The sequence below is a fragment of the Vanellus vanellus genome, assembly GCF_965231255.1.
Source record: "Vanellus vanellus genome assembly, chromosome: 3".
NCBI lineage: Eukaryota > Metazoa > Chordata > Aves > Charadriiformes > Charadriidae > Vanellus > Vanellus vanellus.
Window position 1 is genome coordinate 2,266,879 of NC_138907.1, and position 12,810 is coordinate 2,279,688.

The window sequence follows — 12,810 nt, forward strand, 5'->3', positions numbered from 1 at the left end:
GTGATAGGAGTTTAAACTGCCGTGATGTTGGCTCTCCTTTGTGTGGCTTACTCAGTTTTGTGCGTTTGCTGAAATACGATGTGGAAACCCCGTTCCTTTACGGTGTGTTGCAGATCCATTGCTGACTGGCTTCAAGCACCGGATACCATGTATTTGCTGGACTTTGTAAAACCAGAGTTCCTTTTATTGAGGGTAAGATTTTCTTTTGTTTCATTTCACAGTACGTTTAATGATACAAAAATATATTTAATTTTTTTTGTTTTTTTTAATTTTTAACCCAGTCCAGATGCCTATCAAGTTGAATCCTTTAGACAGCTGGTAGCCCTGTTGCTTGCCAGCCAAACTCGTACCTTCAAACAATTTCTGCTTGTAGTAAGGCAGCTTGCTTGTCGTGCAGCGCTAGGGACAGAATTTATTGAGAAGTATTTGAATGGTACATTTTATGTGGAATGTTAAATTAAATGCTTAGGTAATTTTTTATAGCTTTTCCCAAATTAATTTCACAGATAAAAAATAAGTTCGGCCTCAGCATCTGTTTTAAGTACATAGTGAATTTTCATCTCGGTGTACCAGCTAAAGATACAGACCTTGCAAGGATTTATTCCCTAGTTCTTCTTTCTGCAAGCAGAATTTGCATCTCTTAAAATAAAAAGCGATTTTGTAATTTCTTGTATGAAGGCTGAGAAACAGTGAAGAAGCTGCTAGTGGGCAGTTAATTGTCTGCATTTCTGGATGCGTTTGCTACAATAAAAAAAATACCATTTATGTTTGTGTTGGTTTGGTTTTTTTTCTTCCTTATGTTTTGGCTCTCTCCCTTTTTTAGACCTTGGCTCGATGCCTGATTTTGTGGGATGACATCTTACCTAATTCCAAGTGGGTTAATAGCAACGTGCCTCAGGTAGGTATTTACACTTAATGTGTTTACTTCCTAATTTTACATCTCACTGGGTTGTTCTGCATGTGAATATTTCCTTAGTCACGTGAGCTGCACAAGAAAATGTATGTTAATCGTGTTCACGTGACAGAAATGATGGTTACATTGGATTCCTGGACCGTTATGGGAACACTGGAGATTCCCATCCTGTCACGCTAGAGGGGAGAGGATTGAGGAGGGATGCAACCGTTCAAGACCATAAAATGATGCCAGAGAGAGAAAGGGATTAAACTTTCCTCCGCATTGCCCAAGCGAGAAGCCAGGTGCAAAATTGCTGCAGGGAGGTTTCAGTTGAGCATTACGAATAACTTAGATATTTATCTATCAGAAATCCAGGATGCTGATGGACTACATAGAACAGGATGAGACCTCAAGAGGCCGTTTTCTCTCATATTTGAGTACATACAGTAACGCTGTGCTTCTGACACAGTCTTGCCATTGTTTTAGAAATCTTTAAGGGACCAGATCCAGGAGCATTGAAAGGTGTCCCTTTTGGATCCGAAGTATAATGGAGCAATAGCATGTGGAAAAAAAACCCAGCTTTTGTATGCCTCTGAAACAAACCTGTTTTGCGTCACTTATGAACCCTCGATGCCCAGAATTTCAGTTAATTAATCGGTTTCCCCTGGATTATTTTTTCTATCTTTTATGCTTTTTGTAGATCATAAGAGAGAACAGTATATCTCTTCATGCAACAGAGTTGCCTTCATCTGAAGACCTGAGTTTAGAAACACTGGCGTAAGTAACGTCTGAAAAATTATTCTTCTGAAAAATGCAGCTGTGCTCTTTGTAGAGAAATCAGTATGCAAAAAAGCCTCTTCCTTGATATTTAGGGAATTTTATTCTCCGTTTTCTGCAAAAGATAAGTCTGTCTTTTCAGTTTTCCCCTTTTTTAATTATAAAGGAGTTTGTATGCGTATTCAGATGAGGAAAAGAGAAACATATAGTCATTTCCTGTTTGATGTTGCTTATTAGGCAAGCTCATGTCTACATCATTGCTGGAGCATGTTTGTCACTGGGATTTCGGTTTGCTGGTTCAGAAAATCTGGCAGCATTTAAGTGCTTGGTAAGAGTTTTTTTGTTTTTTTTGTTTTTTTTTCCCTTCAGTTTCCACAGAGCTGTAACATCTTTTGTATCTGTATTTAGTATGCTTTTCTTTTCTTTCCAGTACAAATATGCAACAGATTTCCTGAAGTGTTTGTCAGCACCAACAGCTTCAATAGTAAGTCCTTTCTAGTTTTCTCTCAGTGAAACGGAGGCTTTGTGCGCAACGTATTTTGATTACCCTCACCAAAACCTGAATGGAAACAAAACCATCCCTTTTACTTTTCTGTATTACAGACTGTTTATAGAATGTGGCAGGGCTGTGAATCATTTTTGTTAAGGACTTTGCTGGTTCTCCACTCTCCCTCTTTCTGTGGAATGTGGTTTTCGAACCCCGGGGTAGAAAGCAGCGCATTAGACCGACCAGAAGCGTGCATTTGACCACAGAAGTGTAATGATGCCTTCCCTATTCTACTTGAAGACAGGTCACTATAATCTCGAAACGTGCTTGAGCGTCTTGCTGCTGTCTCTCGCAATGGTGATGGCTGGCTCTGGAAACCTGAAAGTCCTTCAGCTTTGCCGTTTCATGCACAAGAAGACAGGCGGAGAGATGAACTATGGGTTTCACCTGGCTCACCACATGGCTTTGGGGCTTCTCTTTCTGGGAGGAGGAAGGTAACTTGCCATTTCCACAGACAGGATTTTTCTTCTTTCACCTCTCCTGCAAAAGCTGGAGCAGCGTGCAATTTACTTGCCTCTTTTTTTTTTTTTAATAAAAAACAGATACATAAAGCTGTTTTCTATTACAAACGAAAGTCCTGTTTTCTAGATATTGCATTTCTTGAATGCCATAGGAATGTTTCCGGCTTGTGTTTACTTCCTACGGCTACATGTTTATTTTGACTGCTGTAGGAACACGTTTGTAAATTCCTTGCTTGTTTGCACTTTGCTACTGTGCTTTCTTTCCCTGGGACACCAAAATATTTTGAACGCTTTTGCTAGTGGCCAGCCTTTATTAGCACTGGAACTAATAGATAATGTTTTTCTACAGATATTCACTGAGCACTTCAAATTCTTCAATTGCTGCTCTCCTTTGTGCTTTGTACCCTCACTTCCCTGTTCACAGCACGGACAATCGGTAAGGGTTTACTAGGGTTCATATTTCCTTCAGCTAAATCACCTTCTTCCAACAGAGGTTATCTAGAGGCAAACGATCTTGAATTTTTACCTGGGCACTCTAAACAAATTTTTGAAGTGTTTTTTTTTTTTTTTTTAAAAAAAAATGGAAAGCAGAAGAAATAAATGAAGATACAAGATGATGGTAGTGATCTTTTGATCAGTGAGGAAACGCAAGCAGGTTTCCTGAAGCTCTGTGGTGTACTCCCGTGACTTGACTGTTCCAGTTTGCTCACCTGGAAAGATTTTCATGCAAGATCTGTCAATTTATGACTCTTTATCGGTTTTAGTTACAATTCATTAAGTCCTGTTCTATTAGCTAACCCATACATGTTAAAAAAAAAAATATAAAACCTACTACATTACTACAAATTTCTCTTTAGTTTAATCGATATCTGTATTTGGGTATTGAGCTGTGTGTAGTTTGGTATTTGGGGCTTATTCCCTGCCTGTACTGTGCAATGCCGAATTCTTTATTCCCACACACAGGTACCACCTTCAGGCTTTGCGTCACTTGTACGTGCTGGCGGCAGAACCAAGGCTCTTAACGCCCGTCGATGTGGATTCAAACACTCCTTGTTACGCGCTGATAGAGGTTACATACAAGGTAATTTGTCTGGGAGGCAACAAGGAGCAAAGGCTTTTGAGAAGGTGTGGGAGACAACTGAAGACTCTGATATACCAAAGGCACGCTGTTTTCATTGTTGTGGCCAGCAGCCTTGGGTTTGTTTGCACGTCGTGGTGGAGACAAGCCAAATTCTCCGCGAATAATTGAAGGGTTTTGCTCAGCCCACTCACACCTCACATGTGCTTTGATGTCACCTTGCGAGCAGAGTGCAGGACAAGTAAAAGGCACCACAAAGTCCTCAAACAGTCAAGTATGTAATGACTGACCCAGGGTCATGGTTCTTTTTCTAAAGAGGAAGGACTTTCAAAGGCGCAGAGGCTGCTGGAACCATCTGTGGTTTTAAAAGCCTTCTCCTAATTCTGCTGAAGCAGGCAACTTGGTATTTCTCCTTGGTGCTTGCATTACGTGTCCTTTGGGGAAGAGTCCTTTCGTGGGATTCATTTTGTACCGGCTCGCGTGGTACAGGTGGTGCTCATGAAAGGACTAATGAAAGGCATTTCAGGGGAGAAGAGGTGCAGCATGGATCCCTTGTGGTTCTGGCAGAGTTCTGCATGTTCGTAATACGGTTTACTTCTCAAACCTTTAGATTTTTAAGTTGAAGTGTGCCTGACTTGCACAATGTTATGTGTTGATCCATCCATGGGAAATACACCTTTAATTTTAATGTTTCCTGACATTAAAGGCAATGCAAAGTCATGTATTTACTCAGAGCTCGGGAACAGAAACTGACTGACTTCTGCCAATGGAGTTGTTATAAATGAGGTGCGCGTTTTCTTTCTTTTCACGTGAAAATGAGCTTTACTAATATGTGACTATCGGTGGCATTTTGAAGGGCACGCAGTGGTATGCAGAAGCCACCGAGGAACTGATGGCACCCACGCTTCTTCCAGAGCTTCACCTACTGAAGCAGGTAAAGGAAGTCTCCATTTTAACAAGGAATTTAATCGCCCAGTTTGTGTCAGAAACAGTGCGAGAACAGAGACTTAGTGACTTTTCTTTGATACCCTGTCCAACCTTAGCCAGACTCTGGACAACGCGGTCCCATAGTAATGGCTCTGAAGGCAATTCTGTCGCTATGGAGCACGTGTTAATTATGCCACACCCTTCTCTTCGGTGTTGATCCATAACACTTTCAAGATCTGGTGAAGCAGAGAGTTCCCGGTGCCAGAAAGCTTCGTTGTAGGAGAGACAAAGCTAGGTGCTCTTCTTGAGTTTTCAGGATGGGTAACACTATAAAAGGGCACGTGCTCTTGTAAGGGCCCAGAAAGAACTGTAGGCTTATGTGGAAAACTCTTAATTTTATGATTTTGGTGGTATCTAGTAACAAAAATGTTTACATTGACAGATCAGAGTGAAGGGACCGCGGTACTGGGAACTATTAATAGATTTAAGCAAGGGAACGAATCATCTAAAGTAAGTATTCTTTATAATGCTTAACTGAATAATGACCGTGTAGTAAATTTTTTTTTTTTTTTTTTTAAAACCTCCTGTACTTGTAACACCTACAGTTTGGAAAGAAGTCTGGTTTTGATCGGTTCGCTGTTGTGCATTTGACAGCACTTTAGGGTGAAGAAAGAAACTGCGTAGTTGGTTTCACCTATTGATGTGAATAATTCATGCAAAAACAGGGCAGGGGAAAACCTGATAGTAAAAACCGCAGATATTGGCAGCAGGATTGAGCAGTACCAGAAACCATCTTAAACTCATGGTTTTAGTTTGGTTTTGAGTTGATATGATGTCATGTTTCCCAGACTGTTGATACAGTAGTTAGCTAACTGTTACTGCTTTGTGAAATACTATTTTTCTCATGTTACGTGAAGTATACAAAGTACTGCTTACTGCATTTTAACTCTCTGTCAGGCAACTGTGAAAAACAGAAATCTTACCGGAATACAGTATCTGTGGGTAAAATCATTCTCATCTTTGCGCTTAAGAGCCTACAGGGTAACTTGTCGCCGTGAGTAGTATAGAAGCAGCCAGCTGCATCTTTCGTCAGCAACATGTTTTTTCTAGTTAATTTAAATGCCACTGTTGAGATTAAATTAGGCACTACAGTGCCACATCTATTGGTCCGTGTCTTTGAAGATAACAAACAGGACTGAGGCGGAGTGCAGATTCCTCCAGCTCAGGAGGCACATACCGATTCATCTGCTGCACCGGCGCTGGCAGAAGCCAGCTTTGTTCTCCTGGGGTGAGCCTCTGCCGCACTTGAGCACTTGTTTGTCCAAAAGAGCCTTCCTGTGCTGCTGCAGCAGAAACCAGCGTGGGTGACTGAGGAACTTGCTGCCTTTGGGACCTACCTGTGCTCTGGGTCTCCAGATGCTTTGAATCCGTCAGCTCTCGTGTCACAAAATCTTGTCCTTGGCCCTTTAAAACGGTAGGGAGCGGGCCGGCAGTGTTTTGGAGAGATAAAGGCACCTGCCAGAAATAATTTTCCCTGGTTTACTACGTGTGAATTGCTGCTATATTGTTATGCTAAGCAGTTAGTTTCAATACAGATAATTTAGTTATTTTAAGGATGCCCTGTGCCTACGGTTAATGGCGCAACTGATACTCTAAACGTGCAGCTGCTTTGCAATGGTTTAACTTTGAACTGCTGCACGCTTCTGTTTGCAGGCTTGGTCAGGAATAGCGGGGGGTTCTTGGGTTCTCTGTTTTGTCTTGTTTTGGTTTATTTTTTTACATGGAGAAAGGACCGTCACGGCACGCCTTTAAATCTCTGGATACCAACTTTTATGGTGCCAGAAGCTCATCCTAGAAGAGTCTAACAAGAACCCGCAGCGGCTTCAGGAAGTTATATCCCTTGTAGGGCTCATCCCTTTTTTTGTCACCATCACCTGCCATCGCATCACCGTTTGATAGCAGCCTGCCCTGAAGATACCAAGACTTCTCTGTATATATATACCCTCTGGGGCAGGGTTTAAATAATCAGGACAAAACCGAAGGAGGCGTATTATGGCATATGAGCTGTTGGAGTTCACGTTTCCTTTCTAGGTCTGCCTCACTGTGTATATGTATCACTTCAAGTAAGCACTGCTGTTGTTATTCCAGAGCCATTCTGTCAAAGGGTGGTGTCTTGTACGTGAAGCTGAGAGCTGGGCAGCTCTCCTACAAGGAGGACCCAATGGGCTGGCGCAGTCTCTTAGCGCAGACTGTTACTCACCGAAACTCTGAAGCTCGGGCGTTCAAGGTATGGCTCCCAAACTCTTTTCCTGCCGGGAATGCTGCTTCTAGAAAGGCTGAGGGAAGCACGGCAGCTCGTGCTGTGTTATTTAGTTCCAGCACCTAGCTCTGCCACATGGTTATGAGTACTGAAGTGACTCGCTTTGCTTGAGGGAAAGGAAGTCTGGTGGCTTTCACAGGGCATGTGATGAGCTTAAGCCAAGAGCAGCTATGCGAATGTACGTTTGTCGTGGGCAGACAGAAGCGTTGGACACGTTCTGCTCATGATGTACTTCGTGTAGGTTACGGCCTTCTCGCTTGTGTGCTGGGGAAGGAAGGGTTGGGTATAAATTGCTACTACATTTGTGCAGTAAAACCAAAAAGTTCATTTTAAGAGTGTGTTTTAATCTGTTGTTTTTTTTTTTTTTTTTTTAGCCAGAAGCAATTTCAGCTTTCACTTCTGATCCGGCTCTGTTTTCATTCGCTGATTACTTTTGCAAACCGACTGCGAACATGGGCCAGGTATGACGCCTAGATGTGGACTAGCGTAGTTTCTTGCTTGTGTGAATAAAAGGTGGGAAAATCCTATGCTAAACTGAGGAACAAAATTCAGTCACAGAATCCCAGAACGGTCAGGGTTGGAAAGGACCTCTGGAGATCATCTGGTCCAACCCTCCTGCCCGAGCAGGGGCACCTCCAGCAGTGGCACAGGATGGCATCCAGGCGGGTTTGGAATGTCTCCACAGTCAGAGACTCCCCCCCCTCTCTGGGCAGCTGTGCCAGTGCTCTGCCGCCCTCAGAGTAAAGAAGTTCCTTCTCACGTTGGGATGGAACTTCCTATGTTCAAGTCCTTCAAGAAGTGAGGACAGGGAATATTCTAAGGGACGTTTTGTAATACAAAAGCGTAAAACAGTGTTGACCTTACGGTTTTTGTTGGGTTTGTTTGTTTTTGGTTTTTACCATTGGTTACGTCACAGTTTCTGCTCGTTGTCCACACCAGTTGTGTTCACTACAGAGTGTGTTTGACCAATACCGAGAGCCCCCTTCAGTGTCCCGAAGCATTGAAGTGAAGTCACTGCAGAAGGGTTAGGGTGTTTTGCACTCTGTTTCTCTGCACGAAATGACTTAAGGGAGGGAGTAAAATACAGCTGCATTATGCCTAGTTTTAACAAGCCCGAGAATGAAAGTAAGCTGTGTAGCGTGATTAGCTATCGCTAATTTATGTAATGGCAGTGCATGGGCTAACTTTAATGGAAGGAAACGTGAGCAATGCAGGAACCTGAAAGAAATTGTATCTAGCACGTGTGCTTTGTTAAACATGTGTCTTTTATCAGAAACAGGAAATCCTGGATCTTTTCTCCTCAATTCTTTACGAGTGCGTTACCCAAGAAAATCCAGAGATGCTGCCCACGTACATAGCAATAGATCAGGTGGGGTAAACACTTTTTTTTTTTTTTTCTTTTTTGAAGCTACGCTTTGGCGTGAGAGTTATTGTTCGTTGCATGTGATTTTTGTAGAAGACGGGGAGACATATTAGCGAGCTTACGGGGAGATAGCAGAGACTTCAAAAGCAAACCGAAAAATAATCTAAGCTAATGAAAACCAAAATTACACCAGAAACGTTAGCCGGCAGTTTTTCTCAGTAGGTGCTGGGAAGGGCAGCCCTTGGCGAGGCGGGGTGTAGGATTCGTCTGCTTCACGTTTATGACAGCAGCATTTCTTTCCTCCTCCAGTTCGCGTTCTCACAGTCACTTTGTATTTCCCCTCCGCTAGGCTGTGAGGAGATTAGAAAGAAGAGAAATGTCCGAGACGTTTGAGCTGTGGCAGATAAAGCTGGTGTTAGAATTTTTCAGTTCCAGAAGTCACCAGGAGAGGATGAGCAGGAATCCAAACCGAGGACTCTTCATGAACTCTGAATTCCTGCCTGTGATGAAGTGCACTATCGATAATACTTTGGATCAGTGGCTTCAAGGTATAGAGAAGATAACTTGAACCCTAGAGCCGTGATCGCAATTCAGCCTTCTTGTCTTCTTATCGACCTGGGGTTGGCTTTTGCCTGAAACGTCTTGAAAAACGGTAGCTGAAGGGAAGGTGATTGCATGTTGGCGTAAACCAACTGGTTTTCAGTTGAGTGCGTTTGGCGTGAAACGGTCACTGAAGAATTACGTTTGGCTATATCGGTGGGAAGTTGAGTTAAGGTGGAAGGCTATGCTTCCCAGAGAAAATGCTTTCCTAATGATGGCACCGTGGGAATTTTCTGGGAGGAAAAGCGAGGGGTGACCACAGCAGAGAACAGGGTGGCCATGGCGGAAGGGAGAAGGTTTGCAAACCAACCCCTGGCCTACCTTCTGTGGGGAGACGGAGACTTTTCTCAGCGGGCTGCTTCTGTGGAAATACTGCTGTCTTGCCTTTCTGTTTCCTCCCGCAAACGCTTCCTAAATTTCATCAGTGTCCCCTGTATATTACAGCCGGAGGGGATGTCTCTCTGCATTCCTACCTAAGTGGGCAGCCCACGGAGGAATCTCAACTGAGCATGCTGGCTTGCTTCCTTATTTACCACTCTGTCCCAACGCCAGGCCAGCTGGCAGCTGGAGGCTTGGAAGGTAAGACTGGAATGCGGGACGGCACTCTGGACGCTCCTGGGTTTGGCCTTGCGTCCTTAAAATACCCTGTAAGTTACGCGACGGCGTGCTTTTCCTCTGAAAGCTGTTGCATCGGGTTTTATTCTTTGTTAATCGTCTTGAATCTGGACAGAAAAGGTAGAAACGTTACGCAGGACTAAAGAAGCCAGAATTAGCCTTTATAAAAAGGGACGTGGCTCTTTCCTGACCTGCAGGACCACACGAGGTGAGCTGTGACAGGGGAAAGCGTTTTAGCCGTATACCAAATCTCCTTAAACCTCTTTCCTGCAAGTACCTAGTCAGAGCGATCCCCTGCTCTTCTAGGTTTCCAGTGGCAATCTGATTTGTCATCCAGGGAAATTCTGGGCCCTTTTTCATTCGGCGGCTTTTCTCTTGCCCTCCATCAGCTCAGCCTGGGGACATGCCGGCGCTCCTCCGTTGGCCTAAGCTATCTCAGGTTGCAAAAGAAATGCAGCTGGGCTTTGACCTGGGGAGCTCTGTGGCTCGCTTAGGGCTGCGACATGAATGTTATCCCCCCCGTGACAAGAGGAATCTGTTGCTGAAGGCTTTGTGGAGGCCACGGCCCCCGGCCCAGGCGTTCCTGTGCAGGCAGCGACGCCCTCGGCGTTGCGGGCTAATGGGTCTTGTCTTGGAGGGCTTCCCGTCAGGTGCCCAAGTATCTCTTCAGGTCGAAAGGCCTTTATGGAAATCCTGGCTTTCTGCGTGGTGTTTACCTGTCTCTAGTCTGAGAGTTCCCGCTACGTCGATTGAATTTGGGATCTCTTAAACTTCTAATATAGAAATTTACTTTTTAACCAGCGTTGCAACGAAACGGATAGCAGTGAGCGTGTCTCCAGAGGTACACCCGGAACGCTGGCTGCCTCTCCTTCCTCTATTGACGGTTCTTTTCTCGGGCAAGCGTTACACCAATACGTGCTCATTTTCTTTCTCTTCTTTAATCTCTTTAGGAAGCACGAACTTCTCTGAGCTGCTGTTGAAGTTCAAGCAGTTGAATATGCCCGTTCGTGCGTTGCTAAGGCTCGCTCCTCTGTTGCTTAGAAATCCACAGTCCATGGTGCTGTAGGTCCACGGCGTTCGTTCCGTGGGCGGTTGCTGAACGAGGGAGCTCGCTCTGTGGTGGTTCACGTTTTTCAAAAAACCTACCGGTAAAACGTACTTGATTTTGTAGTTTCTCAAACAACTTCAGACTTGTCCCCAGATGTGGTGACTGTGGCCAGGAGTTATTTATAAATTGTTAGAATGAATAATAAAAAAAAAAAAAAAAAAATTGTAAAAGTTGAACTAATAATAAATTTACTTTTGTAACTAAGGATTGTTTACAAATATGTATTCTGTGGTGAATTCTGAAAAGACCTTGGCTGGGAACTGTACAATTTCCTCGGGTTTATAACTTCTTTGCTTGCGACGTGTCTTAATGCACTTCCAGGATGTACTGCAGATTTTAGGAGACAGGCAGCCCAGAAGGTGCCAAACTTGCTTTTCCTCTTGGGTCTCAGGCTGGAAGGGAGAGCAAGCCACCTGCCGCGTCGCTCACATCGTGCCAAATACGCTTTTCAAGAACTGGCATGATCTTTCAGTCTCATTCATGCAATTTTTAATTTTTTTTTTTGTCTCATAAAAGCTACTGTATATCTCCTCCATAAGCGTACGCACTCCGTAAGTATAAATTGCTCTGCTCCGACTCATCCGCGATATACTCACTACTGCACTGTTTACATCTTTTTGTGTTTTTTTTTTCCCCTTTTTTTTTTTTTTTTTTTTTTTAAAATTTTCTAATCTTTGTTCTGCAATTAGTCAGTGGCTGCTGAGAAAACACCTGCCTCCACTACGTTACGTTATGTCTGGGCAAGAACTGAAACTACTTACAGACAATTTAAATAATTGGGCATTCGTTTGTGTTTCCTTCATCTCTGCCTTACGTATTTCCCCGGAGCACTGAACCTGGAGCGTGGCTGGTTCCATCTTTGTTCCGGGCAGGCCAGGCACTTAATTTTTCATAAAATAGGTGGAGTCACTCCAATAAAAGCAGCCAGAGGTTGAATGATTACTACTAGAAAAGCAGCCAGAGCCAAGCTCTTGGACTCTGCTTATTCTGAAATTTCAAATTTGATCTTATTCTGTGGGACTTGTACTGATCCTGGTCCCCCCTCCCCACGCCGTTTTTTGTTTTGTTTTGTTTTTTTCTCCAAACCCTCAAGTAGAGGAGCCAAAGGATTTTTAGGGAGGGGACAAATGGACGGAGGAAGACAACTAAGAGTGATTATGAAGAAAGGACCTTCTCAATGTTATTAAAATGAATGTGTTTAATGTGTGTTAACCAAGACTTTCGGTCACTGAAGGTGTTTTGAAGGAAGGACCCGAGTTCCAACCGTGAATCCCAACCCTCACTCCTGTTTTTTTTTTAAGCTAACATAGGAAAGTCAGTGTGCTGTCTCGGGGAAGGTTAAATCTTTAGCCAGCTTGATGGGGTCTAGCCGGGCGCTCCTGGCTGGTCCTTCCCTTGGGACAGCGGTTGGTGCCGGGTTCGGGAGTGTGCCCGTCTCCTCCCTCAGCTGCAGCTTGGGGAAGTTGGTTTCTTCCTTCTAAATTGGAGAAATGTGAAGCATTAAACATTCGCTTCCCGAAGCCAATGAAACCGCTTTCCCCGCCGCTGCCTTTTCTGAGGATGAATGTTTTTTAGCCTCCCGAAGCCCCTACCACGAACGGAACGAATTGCACAGTGACTTTTTTTGCCCTGTGCACGCGGCAGGAGGAAGGGCAGAAAATGCAAATGCTGGACGCGGAGTGAAAAGCTGAGAAACCCGAACTGAGGGTTTACTAATGCCTCTCGCCCTCCTGCTGGATAAACGGGGTTTTGCCCTACGTCCAGAGGAGTTTTGGGCAGCAGTGGGGCACCCGGGCTCTGCGCTCCTGCTGGCGTGAGCCTGCCGCTGCCGGGTGGCTTTGGGAAGCTGGAAGATGAAGATGCATTTGACCAAGAACAAAACCAAAAAGCGAAGAGGGATCCAAGAGGAGCTGCGAAGCGCAGCTTTCCCGGGGTTGGAGGAAGCCGGCGTTAGGATGCTCGCGGGGCCAGCCCGACGCCGGTCGCGCAGCGTGCCCGGGGCACGGCTCTGCCACCGCGGCGGTGCCCTGCCTGCCGTTGCTTCAGCCTCGGGGGTAGGAAGGGAGGACGTGTGGGTGTGCGAGCTTCTTGAGCTGCGCGAAGGCAAGAAGCCGAGAGG

The 12,810-nt window shown here is 44.6% G+C and overlaps 1 protein-coding gene across 1 annotated transcript in view; it reads left to right on the forward strand.

Annotated features, from left to right (window-relative positions):
* ANAPC1 (anaphase promoting complex subunit 1) overlaps window positions 1-10,983 on the forward strand; it is a 34,167-nt gene extending 23,184 nt beyond the window's left edge. The window contains exons 32-47 of the mRNA XM_082481393.1: window positions 114-192; window positions 824-898; window positions 1,596-1,672; window positions 1,910-2,000; window positions 2,103-2,156; window positions 2,460-2,653; window positions 3,030-3,116; window positions 3,644-3,761; window positions 4,615-4,692; window positions 5,128-5,195; window positions 6,834-6,972; window positions 7,380-7,466; window positions 8,279-8,374; window positions 8,718-8,916; window positions 9,413-9,547; window positions 10,534-10,983. Of these exons, the coding sequence (XP_082337519.1) occupies window positions 114-192; window positions 824-898; window positions 1,596-1,672; window positions 1,910-2,000; window positions 2,103-2,156; window positions 2,460-2,653; window positions 3,030-3,116; window positions 3,644-3,761; window positions 4,615-4,692; window positions 5,128-5,195; window positions 6,834-6,972; window positions 7,380-7,466; window positions 8,279-8,374; window positions 8,718-8,916; window positions 9,413-9,547; window positions 10,534-10,649 (1,693 nt within the window). The 3' untranslated portion in view covers window positions 10,650-10,983. The remainder of the gene's footprint in view (window positions 1-113; window positions 193-823; window positions 899-1,595; window positions 1,673-1,909; window positions 2,001-2,102; window positions 2,157-2,459; window positions 2,654-3,029; window positions 3,117-3,643; window positions 3,762-4,614; window positions 4,693-5,127; window positions 5,196-6,833; window positions 6,973-7,379; window positions 7,467-8,278; window positions 8,375-8,717; window positions 8,917-9,412; window positions 9,548-10,533) is intronic.
* The last annotated feature ends 1,827 nt before the right edge of the window (window positions 10,984-12,810 follow it).